This window comes from Eumetopias jubatus, unplaced genomic scaffold, assembly GCF_037043125.1.
Source record: "Eumetopias jubatus isolate StellerSeaLion01/CBP00866 unplaced genomic scaffold, mEumJub1_p1.0 scaffold_4, whole genome shotgun sequence".
Taxonomy (NCBI): Eukaryota; Metazoa; Chordata; class Mammalia; order Carnivora; family Otariidae; genus Eumetopias; species Eumetopias jubatus.
Window position 1 is genome coordinate 171,068,288 of NW_028274810.1, and position 18,595 is coordinate 171,086,882.

The window sequence follows — 18,595 nt, forward strand, 5'->3', positions numbered from 1 at the left end:
TTTTTATACTACTGGATGAGGGATACAATGTATAGATGCTGTTTATTTGAGCTCCCTCACCACCTCTACTTCCCTGACTTACAGAATATAAAGTGTGAGCTTTTTGTTTAATCACTACTCTAGATAGTAGAGCTCACTTTATCATTAGCTGTGTGATCTTGGTTAAATTTCTTAATTTCTTTGATTTTCTTTTCTTCATGTGTAGAATGGAAATATTTGCAGGATTTATACAGTTCATATATATAAAATAATCCATGTAACTTTGCAAATTTGAAATAGCTAGAAAAGGAGATAAAATGCTAATAAAATGGTTCCAAACTCCTACATGGATTGCCTTAGTAATAATAAGGGGTTGCGTTTTGAAAATACAGATTCTATATCAAAAGATACATAGAATAATGGAATTTTTTTTGAGGTTGACTTTCAGAATATAAAACAAAAACATAAAATAATTTTTGAAATAGTGCATAATCTATCTCAACCACTCATATATAAAACAAGGGTTAACATGAAAAAATAAAAGTAGTGAAGCTATATGTCATATTTCTTACTTGTAATACCTGAATCCTCACCGGGTGAGAGAAAAGCATGAGAAATAACTAGAGCTCAGACCTGGGGAGGGTCCAACAGGAGTTTTACTGATTTACCTACTGGAAGGATCATAAAAAGCAAGAGTCACCTCTCACTTAACTACATTTTATCCATTTGATGAAAACTCCCTTCCTCCCTCTCTATCTTGGTTTAATCTAAAGACTAAGGATGGTATCCTTCCCAACTACGAATTACATAAATGTCTGAGGGTCTATTCATAAATGGATCTCTAAGCTTTGTGAAATTTTATGAAATAAACATGAGACTTGCAGAATTTGAAGTTTCTTATAATACATTTCATGGCTTCAAATACTTTTCAGAGGATTATCCACATTTAAAAAAGCACCACCTGTCACAAAAACCATCTGAAAGGTATTCATGACACTGAATCAACAGATGTAGCAAACTTAACTAAATGCAGAGAAGCCTTTGCCAAATCAACTAACATTTGCCTGGGCAAGAGTCCCGTCTAACTTCACACTGTGCTCCAAAAGAGATCAATAAAAAGAAAGGTTGTATGCATACCGAGTAATGGGGGGAGAAAAAAGAAAAGAACGTTGAATGAGCTGACAGCTATTTACATTTTTTAAAGCAGAGGTGGGGGAGGGTGTCAGTGACTTTAATTAGAACAAAGTCCCTTGTTTTGCCAGGATCACGCATACCTTGGCAGTGAGGCTGAAGAAGCCTTTGGGCTCGATCATCTTCTCCACCACGTTGCACTTCATCCCAGCTGTGCTGTCATACTCATACACGACACCGTATTCCAGGTGCACGTTATCCACGGTTAGACTCACGTGCTCCTTCTTCCCGTCAATGATGGCCATGGTGTTAAACTTGTCAATCACCTCTGGAACAGAGACAATTTTAATTCAACAAATTCAGGAAGGGTTCGTTAGTCTCTTCAAAGAATTTGAGTCTCTCTGAATAATTTTTAAAGATTTCTTGAAAGGATGGCTAAATCCGACAGTCTCGTTAACATTTTTAAAAACAAGAACACTTAAAAAAAAACAAAAAAAAAAAACATGTTGGAGTGATCCAAATCTCACCACTCTAACATGACTAGTCTTTGCACATCCATTTTGGTCTATGGACCATATGTATGCCTATTTATACCACTATAAACATTATACATACAATTTTACATTTTTTATTAGAAGCATGCATGACTTAAAGTCAGGGCTCCTAAAACTGCCTCAAACATCGAATGAAATTTGTTCAAAGCAGAAAAAAACATATAAAACCATTCTGAAGAAGCAGAAAGGAGGTGCAATAATCATTTTTTTCCAGCAGACAGGATACATGAATTTTACCAAACATCTTCTGCAGATAGCTCATTGAGAAAATTTGTCATTGTTCGCTACAATAACATTTTCATCTAGACTGTCTTCCTATCGGTTTTTGGCCTACAATTAGTCAGCTGGCATAAAAACACCTAAGATCTCAAGCAGGAAAGCTCCTGAGAAACCTAACAGCAAATATTAAATTAGCAAAAATAGAATATTAGTTAACTAAAAACAATTAAGTCCTAGAATGGCAGAAATAGTAAATATAAAATAGGCAAAAGCAGAGTAATGGTTTATCTTAAAATAACTGAGTCCCAGAATAGCTAGAAATAAATTATCAGAGCATCTCATCAACCCTTTCACTGTGGCACTAATGATGATGAGCAAAAAAAAGCTAACTCTAAATGAGGAATAAAGGCCTCACAATAAGGTCCTGAGATTTGTCCTAGTTTAAATAATTAAGAAAGTCGGTATGTCATAACAACCTTGGTGCTCCAATGTGGTTGAAATATTTCTAATATCGTCCATGATCTTAGTGGCTCTTACCCAGGGGCCTTCCAGGAGTGGGGGGAACAGAGCTTTTGCTGAGTGCTCCCCCCTCTTATGATAAGTGTGTATAGGGGATTATGTAACTGGGCGGGCTGGAAGAACCTAATTGTACAATAAAAATGTCCAGAGTTATCCACTAATAATGTAAATGGAAAGATAACAGAAAAAAGGTAAGAGAGGGTTCAAGGACTTCTGTGAAAAAGTGTTGAAACAATAATTCAAGGTATTTGTCAAATGCAAAGATAACTTTAATTGCTTCCGTCCCTTTACCTTTGGTGAAGAAGCCACTGAATCCAGCAATCTGCTGGTTACTTCACTGAGAAAACAGAAATGGTCTGAGTCCTTATCAATAGATATTGGTCTTTCTCTCATTTCTACATTACTAGTTTGTCTCTTTCATTATAATTAATGTTAGAATACAGTAAAAGTTACTTGAATCAAGAAAATATTTTCAAAGGGACTACAGACTTTCTTTCTAAACTCAGGCTTCAAATTTTAGTGCACATACAGATCAGATCTTGTTAAAGTGGAGATTCTGTTTCAGTAGGTCTGGGGTAGGGCTGAGATTCTGCATCCTTCCAGGTGATATTGTAGCTGCTGGTCTGTGAACCACACGGGATTAGGAAGGTCTACACAACGTTTAAACTCAAAACAAGGAAGCACATTGTTACTTGGGTTTGAACCTGCATTCTACAATTTACTGGCTTGGGAAATCCCTTAAGCTAATAAACTTCAATTTCTTCTTCCATAAAATAAGGATGATGACAGTAAGTAACACTGTTGAGAGATTTCCTTTTTTGATGACTTTATGAGATAACCCATGTAAAACACCTAAAGTGCCTAACAAAGTATAGTAGCTATGACGTGTTAGTGGCTAGCTATTATTACTTATGTATTTACATAACATCTATTTGGTGATAATGATTTAAGAAAGTGGCTTGAATATACAAGATTTTCAAAAATAGGGACTAGACACAAGCACATTGAAAAAGAATACTACTATAAGCAAATGAGGAGAAAAAGAAGGAACCCACCTTCTACTTTGCAGTCAAAAGCATCCCCTACTTCCTCTCCAGGAGGTTTGGAGTTAGACTTTTGAAGGTCTTCTTGAGCGCTTTCAATGCTATTATAAACCCATTGTATGGAATCTTGCTGGAATTAGGAGGGGGAAATAAACCTCAGAGGTATTAGTGGTTCTAAAAAGGCATATCCATTTCACAAACCTGCTTTGGGAGAGTTGACAATCCTATTTATTCTTCTAGTTTATTTAAAGATAATAAAATTTGAAAGAGAAAGAAAATCAACATCAGAAACTAGTAAAAAGTCAATGGCAATTATATTATTTAGCAAATTGATTTTTTTTAGGTTTGAAATTTTATCTTCCAAAGATGTTTTTAAATAGGCTGTATTTCTCAAGTGTCATACTTAAATGCCTCAAGTATATCTTAAATGCCAGATGGACAGTTTTCTGAAGAATCAATCATCTATCACTCTATAAACCACTTAAATGCTCTCCTGACACATATATTTAATATAGTTAATGCTTTTTTGAAATAAACCAATAAGAAAATTGGAAGAACATCTTTCATTTCATTGGGTTCCCAAGTGATGTAACTATTTTTTAATCCTTCCATATCATAAATCATCCTATATTTTAATTAAAATAAGCAGTTGCAGCCTTATCTAAATAAATGAGAAAGAAGAAGCGGCCACCAAGTAATTGCTTTCAGGTCTGCATTACTTAAAGTTTATACCTTTCCTAGGTCAGATGATAAACTGAATTGCACTACTGAAGTGTGATATAATTTACATTATCCATTTTTCTCTTGTATTAACTTCACAAATGTGTTTCATTATTATATTGCTATCCAAATGCTAGTTAACATTTGATCATTCAAATACACCTTGGTAACCTGTTGTGACCCCTAATGAACCACATGCTCCGGTACCCACACCTCTGTGTAGCTCCTTCCCACACTGACCCAAAGCTTGGTCATGGGATCTGATTTTCCCAAAGGGATATTAGGAAGCATGATATAAATAGAGTTGATGGTTTTATCCCCTCTTCAAATGCAGATACCGTGCAGGAAAGACAATCCACTAGACTGGAAAAGGAGGCCATGTGGAGGAGCTTGGGAGTGAGAGAACACGAGGAGGGGAGTTGCAGAGCCCAGGTGTTCCCAGAACAAATTCGCCACATCAGTGCCTTCACAGGAACCAACACTCGATCGATCCACAAAATCAAGGGAAATAATCAATCACTGTTGTTTTAAGCCACTAAGTTTTCGGACAGTCTGTTTTGTGGCAATGGATACATGATGAAGCTGGTTACTCACTGGTGAATTTTTCTATTTATTCCTTTTCTTTTTTTAAAAAAAAGATATTTTTTTATTTGGGAGTTATATGTAACTCATAAATTGTTGAACACTACATCTGAGACTAATATGTACTATATGTTGACTAAAAGAATTTACATTTTTAAAAAAGGATCTATTTATTTAGAGGGGCGGAGCAAGATGGCAGAGGAGTAGGAGACCTGAATTTCGTCTGGTCTCAGGAATTCAGCTGAATAGGGATCAAACCATTCTGAACACCTACAAACTCAACAGGAGATCAAAAAAGAGAGTAGCAACAACTCTCTGAACAGAGAAGCGACCACTTACTGGAAGGCAGGACGTGTGGAGAAGTGAATCCGAGGCGATATTTGGGAGGATAGATGGCGGGGGAGGGGGCCTCCGTGGGCCGCTTCTGGTAAGTGACAGAGCCGCGGAGCACAAAATCGGAACTTTTAGAGGTCGGCTCTGCTGAGGGACGTCGCTCCAGTGGCTAAGTGGGGGGGGGGGGTGGAACCCTCGCGGGAGAGTGTGGTCTCAGGACCCTCGGGGTCACAGAAAGACCGGGGGTGTCTCAGTGTGGCAGAGCTCCCAGGTATTGGAGCGGGGAAGCCGGCTGCAGAGAGAGAGCTGGGGCACGGGCTCTCACCTCGGGGTTGCCATAAACTGTGATCTGCAGCACAGTCAGGCCACTACTCCTCCAGCAGGGACCCAACAAGCGGCAGAGCTGGGGAGACTCCCCTTCCTCCTGCGGGAGGAGCGGCGCGGGAACGCACCGCAGGGATCTGCTGGGTTTAGAGACCCCACACAGGGTTGGGTGCCAGAGATAGAAACGCTCGGTCACAGGCCGGGTGAGCACGGAGTGCAGCCGGAGACCGGGGAGACAGGAGTGACTGCTTTTCTCTGGGGGCGCACTAAGGAGCGGGGCCCCGAGTTCTCGGCTCCTCCGGGCGGAGATTGGGAGCCCACCATTTTCACCCTGGTCCTCCAAAGCTGTACCGAGAGCTTGCAGGGAACAAAATCTCCTGAGAGCAAACCCGAACAGCTTCCTTAGCCCGGACTCACAAGGGCGGGGCAATTCAGCCTCCGGCAAAGACATTTGGGAACCACGGCAACAGGCCCCTCGCCCAGAAGATCAGCAGAAACAGCCAGCAAGCCAAGACCAAGTTTACCGATCAAGGAGAACGGGAGAACTCCAGCGCTAGGGGAATACTGCACATAGCATTCATGGCTTTTTTTACCATGATTCATTAGTTTTTCAAAGTTAATTTTTTAACTTTTTTTAAATTTTTCTTTTTCCCTTTTTCAACCAACATCTTATCAATCCCTTTTTTAAAAAAACATTTTTTATTTTTCATTTTTAGAGTCATATTTTATCCCTTCATAGTAGTTACCCTTATTTTTGGCATATATATATAAGTTATTCCCTCTTTAAAATTTTGAGATACAGTTTCTTCTAACAGATCAAAATATACCCTAAATCACTAGTGTATGGCTTTGTTCCTGTCTCCTGCCTGATCACATTCTCTCCCCGCCTTTTTTTTTTTTAATCTTCTCCTTTCTTTTTTCAAGCAACTTCTTATCTGATCAATTCCTTTTATAAAATTTTTTATAATTTTCATCTTTACACTCATCTTCCATCCCTTCATTGCATCAAACCTTATTTTGTATATATGTAAGTCTTTCTTCCTTTAAAATTTTAGGAGGCACTTTATTCTAACAGACCAAAATACGCCCAAAATCTAGTGTGTGGCACTGATCTATGCACTAGCCTGATCATATTTGATCATATTCTGTTTTTTTGTATTGTTCTGTTTTTGTTTTTATCTTTTCCTTTTTGTTTTTTTTTTCTTTCTTTTCTCTTTCTTTTTTCTTTCTTTCCCTTTCTTTTCCCCTGGTTTCAGGTCTTCTCTGATTTGTATACAGTATATTTGCTGGGGACGTTGTTAACCTGTTAGCATTTTGTTCTCTCATTCATCTATTCTCCTCTGGACAAAATGACAAGACGAAAAAAATCACCTCAGCAAAAAGAACAAGAGGTAGTACCGTCTGCCAGGGACCTACTCAAAACGGACATTAGTACGATGTCGGACCTAGAGTTGAGAATCATGACTTTAAAGATACTAGCTGGGCTTGAAAAAAGCGTGGAAGTTATTGGAGAAACCCTTTCTGGAGAAATAAAAGAACTAAAATCTAAACAACTTGAAATCAAAAAGGCTATTAATGAGGTGCAATCAAAAATGGGGGCACTAACTGCTAGGATAAATGAGGCAGAAGAGAGAATCAGCGATATAGAAGACCAAAGGATGGAAAATAAAGAGGCTGAGAAAAAGAGAGAGAAACAACTACAGGATCACGAGGGCAGAATTCGAGAGATAAGCGATACGATAAGCTGAAACAACATTAGAATAATTGGGATCCCAGAAGAAGAAGAAAGAGAGAGAGGGGCAGAAGGTATATTGGAGCAAATAATAGCAGAGAACTTCCCTAATGTGAGGAAGGAAACAGGCATCAAAATCCAGGAGGCACAGAGAACCCCTCTCAAAATCAATAAAAATAGGTCAACACCCCGATATCTAATAGTAAAACTTAACGAGTCTCAGAGACAAAGAGAAAATCCTGAAAGCAGCTCGGGAGAAGAGATATGTAACCTACAATGGTAGAAATATTAGATTGGCAACAGACCTATCCACAGAGACCTGGCAGGCCAGAAAGGACTGGCATGATATCTTCAGAGCACTAAACGAGAAAAATATGCAGCCAAGAATACTATATCCAGCTAGGCTGTCATTGAAAATTGAAGGAGAGATAAAAATCTTCCAGGACAAACAAAAACTAAAGGAATTTGCAAACACGAAACCAGCCCTCCAAGAAATATTGAAAGGGGCCCTCTAAGCAAAGAGAGAGCCTAAAAGCAGCATAGATCAGAAAGGAACACAGACAATATACAGTAACAGTCAAATTACAGGCAATACAATTGCACTAAATTCATACCTTTCAATGGTTACCCTGAATGTAAACGGGGTAAATGCCCCAATCAAAAGACACAGGCTATCAGATTGGATTAAAAAACAAGACCCATCGATGTGCTGTATGCAAGAGACTCATTTTAGACCCAAAGACACCCCCAGATTGAAAGTGAGGGGGTGGAAAACCATTTACCATGCTAATGGACACCAAAAGAAAGCTGGGATGGCAATCTTTATATCAGACAAATTAGATTTTAAAACAAAGACTGTAATAAGAGATGAAGAAGGACACTATAGCCTACTTAAACGGTCTATCCAACAAGAAGATCGAACAATTGTAAATATCTACGCCCCTAACATGGGAGCAGCCAATTATATAAGGAAAGTAATAACAAAAGCAAAGAAACACATTGACAACAATAATAGTGGGGGACTTTTAACACCCCCCTGACCGAAATGGACAGAACATCTAAGCAAAAGATCAACAAGGAAATAAAGACTTTAAATGACACACTGGACCAAATGGACTTCACAGACATATTCAGAACATTCCATCCCAAAGCAACGGAATACACATTCTTCTCTAGTGCCCATGGAACATTCTCCAGAATTGATCACATCCTAGGTCACAAATCAGGTCTCAACCGGAACCAAAAGATTGGGATTATTCCCTGTATATTTTCAGTCCACAATGCTTTAAAACTAGAACTCAATCATAAGAGGAAAGTCGGAGAGAACTCAAATACATGGAGGCTAAAGGGCATCCTACTAAAGAATGAATAGGTAAACCAGGAAATTAAAGAAGAATTTAAAAAATTCATGGAAACCAATGAAAATGAAAACACAACTGTTCAAAATCTTTGGGATACAGCAAAGGCAGTCCTGAGAGGAAAGTATATAGCAATACAAGCCTTTCTCAAGAAACAAGAAAGGTCTCAAATACACAACCGAACCCTACACCTAAAGGGGCTGGAGAAAGAACAGCAAATAAAGCCTCAACCCAGCAGGAGAAGAGAAATCATAAAGATCAGAGCAGAAATCAATGAACTAGAAACCAAAAGAACAGTAGAACAGATCAAGGAAACTAGGAGCTGGTTCTTTGAAAGAATTAACAAGATTGATAAACCCCTGGCCAGACTTATCAAAAAGAAAAGAGCAATGACCCAAATCAACAAAATCATGAATGAAAGAGGAGAGATCACAACCAACACCAAAGACATACAATTATAAGAACATATTATGAGTAACTCTATGCCAGCAAATTAGATAACCTGGAAGAAATGGGTGCATTCCTAGAAATGTATCAACTACCGAAATTGAACCAGGAAGAAATAGAAAACCTGAACAGACCTATAACCACTAAGGAAATTGAGGCAGTCATCAAAAATCTCCCAACAAACAAAAGCCCAGGGCCAGATGGCTTCCCAGGGGAATTCTATCAGACATTTAAAGAAGAATTAATACCTACTCTCCTGAAACTGTTCCAAAAAAAGAAATGGAGGGAAAACTTCCAAACTCATTTTATGAGGCCACCATTACCTTGATCCCCAAACCAGACAAAGACCCCATCAAAAAGAACTACAGACCAATATCCTTGATGAACATGGATGCAAAAATTCTCACCAAAATACTAGCCAATAGGATCCAACAGTACATTAAAAGGATTATTCACCATGACCAAGTGGGATTTATCCCTGGGCTGCAAGGCTGGTTCAACATCCGCAAATCAATCAACATGATACAATACATTAACAAAAGAAAGAACAAGAATCATATGATCCTCTCAAGAGATGCAGAAAAAGCATTTGACAAAGTCCAGCATCCTTTCTTGATCAAAACTCTTCAAAGTATAGGGATAGAGGGTACATACCTCAATATCATAAAAGCCATGTACGAAAACCCTACAGCAAATATCATTCTCAATGTGGAAAAGCTGAGAGCTTTTCCCCTAAGGTCAGCAACGCGGCAGGGATGTCCACTATCAACACTGCTATTCAACATAGTATTAGAAGTCCCAGCCACAGCAATCAGACAACAAAAAGAAATTAAAGGCATCCAAATCGGCAAAGAGGAAGTCAAACTCTCACTCTTTGCAGATGATATGATACTGTATGGGGAAAACCCAAGAGACTCCACCCCAAAACTTCTAGAACTCATACAGGAATTCAGTAAAGTAGCAGGCTATAAAATCAATGCACAGAAATCAGTGGCATTCCTATACACCAACAACAAGACAGAAGAGAGACAAATCAAGGAGTCGATCCCATTTACAATTGCACCCAAAACCATAAGATACTTAGGAATAAATTTAACCAAAGAGGCAAAGGATCTGTACTCAGAAAACTATAAAATACTCATGAAAGAAATTGAAGAAGACACAAAGAAATGGAAAAACGTTCCATGCTCATGGATTGGAAGAACAAATATTGTGAAGATGTCAATGCTACCTAGAGCAACCTACACATTCAATGCAATCCCCATCAAAATACCATCCACGTTTTTCAAAGAAATGGAACAAATAATCCTAAAATTTGTATGGAACCAGAAGAGACCCGGAATAGCCAGAGGAATATTGAAAAAGAAAAGCAAAGCTGGCGGCATCACAATTCCAGACTTCCAGCTCTATTCCAAAGCTGTCATCATCAAGACAGTATGGTACTGGCACAAAAACAGACACATAGATCAATGGAACAGAATAGAGAGCCCAGAAATGGACCCTCAACTCTATGGTCAACTCATCTTTGACAAAGCGGGAAAGAATGTCCAATGGAAAAAAGACAGTCTCTTCAACAAATGGTGTTGGGAAAATTGGACAGCCCCATGCAGAAGAATGAAAGTGGACCATTTCCTTACACCACACACAAAAATAGACTCCAAATGGTTGAAAGACTGAAATGTGAGACAGGAGTCCATCAAAATCCTAAAGGGGAACACAGGTAGCAACCTCTTCGACCTCAGCCGCAGCAACTTCTTCCTAGAAACATCGCCAAAAGCAAGGGAAGCCAGGGCAAAAATGAACTATTGGGCTTTCATCAAGATAAAAAGCTTTTGCACAGCAAAAGAAACAGTCCACAAAACCAAAAGACAAATGACAGAATGGGAGAAAATATTTGCAAATGACATATCAGATAAAGGGCTAGTATCCAAAATCTATAAAGAACTTATCAAACTCAACACCCAAAGAACGAATAATCCAATCAAGAAATGGGAAGAAGATATGAACAAACAATTTTTCCAAAGAAGACATCCAAATGGCCAACAGACACATGAAAAAGTGCTCAACATCGCTCGGCATCAGGGAAATCCAAATCAAAACCTCCTGAGATACCACCTCACACCAGTCAGAATGGCTAAAATTAACAAGTCAGGAAACGACAGATGTTGGCGGGGATGCAGAGAAAGGGGAACCCTCCTACACTGTTGGTGGGAATGCAAGCTGGTGCAACCACTTTGGAAAACAGTATGGAGGTTCCTCAAACAGTTGAAAATAGAGCTACCATACGATCCAGCAATTGCACTACTGGGTATTTACCAAAAAGATACAAATGTAGGGATCCGAAGGGGTATGTGCACCCCAATGTTTATAGCAGCAATGTCCACAATAGCCAAACTGTGGAAGGAGCCAAGATGTCCATCGACAGATGAATGGATAAAGAAGATGTGGTATATATACACAATGAAATGTTATGCAGCCATCAAAAGGAATGAGATCTTGCCATTTGCAACGACGTGGATGGAACTGGAGGGTGTTATGCTGAGTGAAATAAGTCAATCAGAGAAAGACATGTATCATATGACCTCACTGATATGAGGAATTCTTAATCTCAGGAAATAAACTGAGGGTTGCTGGAGTGCGGGGTGGTGGGAGGGATGGGGTGGCTGGGTGATAGACATTGGGGAGGGTATGTGCTATGGTGAGCGCTGTGAATTGTGCAAGACCGTTGAATTACTGATCTGTACCTCTGAAACAAATAATGCAACATATGTTAAGAAAAACGAAAAAGAAGAAGATAGCAGGAGGGGAAGAATGAAGGGGAGTAAGTCGGAGGGGGAGACGAACCATGAGAGACAATGGACTCTGAAAAACAAACTGAGGGTTCTAGAGGGGAGGAGGGTGGGGGGATGGGTTAGCCTGGTGATGGGTATTAAGGAGGGCACATTCTGCGTGGAGCACTGGGTGTTATGCACAAACAATGAATCATGGAACACTACATCAAAAACTAATGATGTAATGTATGGTGATTAACATAACAATAAAAAATTTTAAAAAAAGATCTATTTATTTATAGAGAGAGAGAGAGCACAAGCAGGAGGAGAGGCAGAGAGAGAGAGAGGGAGAGGCAGGCTCCCACTGAGCAGGGACCCAACGTGGGGCTCCTTTCCAGGACCCTGGGATCATGACCTGAGCCGAAGGCAGATGCTTAACCAATGAGCCACCAGGTCCCCCTATTTATTGCTTTTCTTAATCATTTCACTAACCAACTCCTCTCTAAGAAGGCAGTCAAGGAAAATGAAAAGGAATGAAACTCAAATCAATTTGGCTACTTATCAAAATTCCGACTGAAGGGGAAAGGTTTGATAATTTCAGAACTGTCTTTTTAAAAAATTCATTCAATAATGCATTTCGATAAATATTTATTAAACTGTTATCAACCATAATAACCTATGAGTCTATGCATGAACTCCAACTTGCTTTGCTAGTTTGACCTTATTAATAAGCAAAATTGATGAGCTTTTTTCTTGTAGGTTCAGTATTTTGCAGGATGTCAGTCCTGGCCTATGAGAAAATAACCACTCCTCTCTCTGGTTTGGACATAAAGTCATATTCTGAAATCCAGAAGAGTACCTGGCTATGCATGAAGGAAAAAATACAAAGCCTCTCCTCTAAAGTTCCTTTTACATTTAGTTGATTAATTTGAGAGAATTTTCTCTTATAGCCCAATATTCACTTGTACCTCATGGGATAAGCTTTGCTTATAAATTAGGATTCTAATTTTATTTTTCTATAGCACTTGAAATTTAATCAGGGGATAACGCTTAGAATTTTAAGTAATGACAAGTACATTTTGGTATTTTCTTTCAAAAGCTAAATCCAGTTGCTTAAATAAATATATCCAAAACTCAATCACAGACCTTATAAAACCCACACAGGCACACAATGACCATTAAATATCCTAAAGCATGGGGCGCCTGGGTGGCTCAGCCATTAAGCGTCTGCCTTCGGCTCAGGTCATGATCCCAGGGTCCTGGGATTGAGCCCCGCATCTGGCTCCCTGCTCCGTGGGAAGCCTGCTTCTCCCTCTCACACTCCCTCTGCTTGTGTTCCCTCTCTCGCTGTGTCTCTCTCTGTCAAATAAATAATTAAAATCTTTAAAAAAAAAAATATCCTAAAGCATTCGCAAGGGGCAAGAAAACAATTCAAACCTTTGGATTTCAATCTGATAAACAATTGGGTCTTTGAAAACTCGTATCACAATGCAAATGAAAATACCCTAGAGCACTTTTTAAACAGGTGATAATACTGTTAACAATAAGATGCAATCATTTTAATCATAATTGATTATAAATAATTATGCAAGTAAAAAGATCATCATGAGATTTACAATGCTGTGCTTAAATGTGAACTTAGAAGTACAAACTGCACACATCCCTGGCACTATCTTGTGTTGTCCTTTATGCTTTCTATGCAAGTTTGCAATGAGATCTGGGTAAGCTGCAGGGCAATTTACCTTCATTGGTCTTCTGTATTTCCTGCAGGCTGTAACGTGTGCAATAACACTGGCATGGGTCTCTTTGCTGACATTGATTCCATTTACTTTGATAATACACTGTCCAGGGTGAAGACCAGCCGCTGCAGCCACAGTTCCTTCAAATACAAATGAGAAAATTGCCAAAAATTTGAGGAATGAGATTCATTTTTATCACACAGGTAACAAGGAAAGCAATTTTAAAATATAGTAGAGATGTAGCTAGTATGTTCTTGATAAATTTGGTTCTGATAGCAATGCCCTCTCAACATTTTTCTACTTTTCATCTGGCCATTCAAACTGTGATTAACAGAATATTCTCTCATCTCCCTAAGAATGAGTTTGAAGCAATATTGTAAAGTGACCTTTATAATGCTAATCAGTTATTTTCCCTCTCAAATGTCTAGTCAGTCTTAATTTTCTACATATGCATATATAATGGCAAAATGGAAAGCCAGAACATATGTCTTATTTATCTTTCTTTAGTTTATATAAAATCTCCAAATATTAAAATAGTGTTCACTTTCATTTGTTTTTCTTAGTAACACTTATTGCAAGGGCATTTCTGAAATTTACAATAGCTTGTAAATATCAGTCTTGTTCCTTTTTATTTTTTAAATTCAAGTATAATTAACATACAGCATTATATTAGTTTCAGGTGTACAATATAATGATTCATCAATTCTATAATCACTTTCATTTTTTAAAATGCAAACAGTTAAAAGAAATTCTTAAGGGAAAAAAAGTCAAGTCAATTAGCAATTACAAGTAGACTGGATTTGCTAAGTAAAATAAGCATTCAGGATATCTACAAAGGGTCAGAAACCACAGAATTGGTGGAGAATAAAATTAATCGGATAACATCAACTGTCCATCATTTATTTGCACAGATATAGACTTAAATATGCAAGTGGAATATCCTATCAGTGAGTTAAGATTTTCAGAAACTTTCACAGTCATTATTATTTGATATTCTGAGCAAATCAACATTTCCATAGCACCATTAATAAATATAATGAATATAATTAATATAAGTGATTATAAAACTTATGTTAGAAGAGCCTTCTTTTGTAAGCAATTTCTCCCATGAAGGAATTATTAAACATCTTAGAGAACATAATTTATATTCAAGAAGATGGTATATATATTTTTTCTCACTAAAATTCACTTCCAGAAATACTAAGTGGTTTTTCTGGATTGAAGTAGGTCTTGGAGGGAAAAGGGACACTCCCCATAGAAAGAATAGTCTGAAAAAAGGCACTGAGTCAAGAAATAACCTGGACATTTGGGAGCATGTGAGCAGTTGGTGAGAGCTTAAAATGGTAGTGGTGGATGAAGACCCTGGAAAGCCAAGCAGAGCCAGGTTGTGAAGTCCTCACACACTTTATGTGAAGTCCTAAGACCTTAACCTTACTATATATGCATGAGGAATAGCATTTAAGAATTTTAAGCAGACAAGTGACATGACCCCCGAAAACAGAGGATGGATCATTGGAGTTTAAGTCAAAAACCACAAGCACAGGCATCTACTGCAATTTTCTGGACTAGAACTAAAGAAGCATTTGTTACAGAAGGGGAAAATAAGATCAAGTATTTGATATTTGATGACAGAATTTGTGAAGAGGTTATAGTCCCCAGGATCACTCCTCTGCCTCTGGACTCTGGCTGAGTAGGTAGTCATTTAAACAAAGAGAATACAGAAGGCAAAGCAAGTTCAGAGAATAGATGAAAAGTTCAATTAGAGATAATACTGAGGTCTGAGCTAGAGACAGAGATTTAAAAATCTCCAGCAAGAGGATCAATAAGATTTCTTATAGAGAACAAGAAGCCAGAGAAGAGAAACGGGAGCCAACGGTTAAGGGGTCGATAGATGAAGGGAGCTGCCAGAGGACAAGTAGGAGAAAAATCTGAAAAGTGTCATCTCAGAAATCAAGAGATGAACATTTTCAGCAAACAGGAGTAGTCAGTGTAAACAAATGCCACAGAAAGTTCAATTAGTACAAATGTTATCAATGTCCATAGTACTTTTCCGTCAAGTCCATGATAACTCTTATAAGACAGACTTTGGAGACATGGGTGGGAGATGGGGAGAGATGTCCACAGCATTGGCCTAAAACTCAAATAAGAAGTGAAAGAAGGGCAGCTGAAAATACAGACAGCATTTCAGGAAGTTTGGTCATGACAGAATAAAAGTTATCAGAGCACTATTCTAGAGCTAAGCTTATCAATCTTGGATGTGCATACAAATCAACTGAGGCTCTCATTAAAATGTAGATTCTGACTCAGTATGTCCTGGGTGGGTCCTAAGAGTCTGCATTTCTAACCAGATCCCGGGCAATGCCAATGCTGTATGTCTGTGGATCACATTTTGAGTAGCAAGGGTCTAGATGGGAAAACAAGGAAAAGGGAAAGGTTCTGTGTTTGTTGCTGTTCTAGTTTAAGATCATTTTGTTTCTTTGTTTATTTTAGTGGAAAAGAACTGAGCATGCTCACAGCCTGTACTAGAATAATCCAATGAAGAGAAAAGGCTGAAATTCTGGAAGGGGATACCTAACAATGTAACACTCCAGAGAAGGTATCCGAAGGGATGAGATCTAGAACACTTATAGAGAAATTCACCTTGAACTCTAAAAAGGAAAAAAAGACCTCTTCCTCTAGAGTGGGAGAAAGCTGGTGATGGTGGTGGAGTTCGCAAAAGGTTTGGGGCTCTGAGGGTTTCATACCTAGGACTCTGAATTTGTCTGTGAGGTGAAAAAGGAAGTTCACCTGGGGAGACAGGAGGGAATTATGAGAAGAAAAAGAGGGAGGTGATCAGAGACATGAAAAGACTGCTGAGTAGTAAGACAGGCCCAGTAAAAGATAGGACGGTGAACTGGGATGACACTAATTCCACATTCGTAATAGTTTTTTTCCCAGTGACTTAGGAGAAAAAGCAAAAAGGATGGTTGATCCAAGGCTAAAAAGAGGTGACATGGTGCACCTGAAGAATAATGACAAGAGGACCCTGGTGATGCTCGCAAGAATGACTGAGGTGACCTACCATGGGGATAAGGCTGGGTAAGGAAGGGAGTCTTGAGGGGAAAAAGAGAAGGATCCAGAGCCTGGAGGTCCCAAATGAATTAAAACAAAACAAAACACAAGCTTAGAATATCAAAGTGATGAGATTGCAGTAAGAAATTGGCATATTGGAATCTTAAATTCCAAAGGTGAAATTTCAGTTATAGATATACTCTAGTATGTGGCCATGGGAAGGGGCTGAAGAAGAAAAGGGGCAGCAAGTTTTCCTTTCTTACAGCAAAATTACAGTGCAAAAAGAAACCACGGAATAGTATCTTTTTATTTAATATACATCTGAAAGGAAAAGCACATGAGCATTTCTGTCTTTTACTCTTCAGAAACAAAGAGCATAGGAACCAGATTTGGGCCTACCCTACAACTAAGTTGCAAAGACAGAACTCAGCTCTTTAAATGACACTGTAATAAGGACAGAAGCACAACTTGATTCACTCAGGTTTTCGGTTATTTTACAGTACTGACAAAGTGACTTACTCTTTTTTGTTTAGTGAAAATGAAGAGCATGGATATATCAATTTTCCCCTTTCAGTATGAAATATATCCCATTTCAGTCTTATAATATGAATGAGTTGTTGGAAAGGTTTTAAATGTCTATTAGTCTATATGTTTTAAACATCTGAGTAAAAAGACAAATTTTTGAAGTAAGATTCATTTTTGTCATATATACACTAATGAAGGCAATTTTATAATCTAATAAAGGTCTAGCTAGTATGTTCTTGATAAATTTGATTCTGATAGCAATGCCCTCTCAAAATTTTCCAGACTAATATTTGGGTGATCATATTAAGATATTTTACATTTTATGTTTCTTAGTAATGAAAAGCATGTATGTCTCTTGTTAAGATAAACACATGCCCTCTTTGCTTATAAAGACATTTCTTTCTATAGCAGCAAGTTATACACTCTGTGGGATCTAATAGTCATTCCCTTAAATCATTACCAGTGTTAGTATAATATAGAATTTAAAATGCGTATAACAAGAGATATCCATAGTTTATTTACCTACCAAGCAAAAAAATAAAATATAAACATATATTATTTAATTTAAAATGCATTTTATGGTTTATGAAATGCTTCATTTTTAGAAATACTTGAAGTAATCATATAGCAACAGGTTACAAAGCACACAGATAATTCTTAAACCTGAAAACTTACATCTTTGAGTTGCTGACAAAATATAGTTATTTGCCACCAGAAAAAAATACAAATAGACAACCTTAAAATTGTTATATCTTTTGGCTAAACTGAAACATGCAGAAAAGTGAGATTGGGAGGCATCACTCTCTCGTCAGTTTTCAAAAAATTTTTTTATTTAAATTCAATTTAATTAACACATAGTGTATTATTTGCTTCAGAGGTAGAATTTAGTGGTTCCTCAGTTGCATATAACACCCATTTCTCATTGCATCACGTGCCCTCCTTAATGCCCATCACCCAGTTACCCCATCCCCCCACCCACCTCCCGGAACTCCAGCAACCCTGATGTTTTTCCTGTAGTTAAGAGTCTCTTATAGTTTGTCTCCCTCTCTGTTTTCATCCTGTTTTATTTGTCCTTCCCTTCCCCTATATCCATCTGTTTTGTTTCTTAAGTTTCACATACGAGTGAAATCATACAGTGTTTATCATTCTCTGACTGACTTATTTTGCTTAGCATAATGCCCTCTAGCTCCCTCCATGCCATCAGTTCTCAACAGTGATAAATATGCCTTACAATTTTTAAGAGTTTCTTAAAAAATAGTGTTTGAGGAATGTACTGCCACTGAGCCAATAAGGTAAAAATATGATTGAGAAAATTCATGACAACATGACCATGCACATTTTGAACATACTCTTGTTCAGCAAGCAATACCCAAACATGCTGTAAATCTGTTTGCCATGCAGGATGACTGTCTCACCTCTTCCCACTGCATGGACAACCGATGGGCCATATCCTCGGATCTGGAAGCCAAGTCCCTCAGCTGAATCTGGGATTTTCACTGTCCTAAAATCAGTCAGAAAATAGGGTAAGATGACTTTAAAATGCCATAGTTGGTTAAAACAATAGTGTC

The 18,595-nt window shown here is 38.1% G+C and overlaps 1 protein-coding gene across 1 annotated transcript in view; it reads right to left on the reverse strand.

The window, feature by feature from the left end:
- The window catches only part of PREX2 (phosphatidylinositol-3,4,5-trisphosphate dependent Rac exchange factor 2), a 294,568-nt gene that overhangs the window by 130,117 nt on the left and 145,856 nt on the right, over positions 1 to 18,595 (reverse strand). The window contains exons 19-22 of the mRNA XM_028111247.2: positions 18,443 to 18,528; positions 13,455 to 13,591; positions 3,458 to 3,575; positions 1,254 to 1,438 (exon numbers count right to left, since the gene is read on the reverse strand). Coding sequence (XP_027967048.1) covers positions 1,254 to 1,438; positions 3,458 to 3,575; positions 13,455 to 13,591; positions 18,443 to 18,528 — 526 coding nt within the window. The remainder of the gene's footprint in view (positions 1 to 1,253; positions 1,439 to 3,457; positions 3,576 to 13,454; positions 13,592 to 18,442; positions 18,529 to 18,595) is intronic.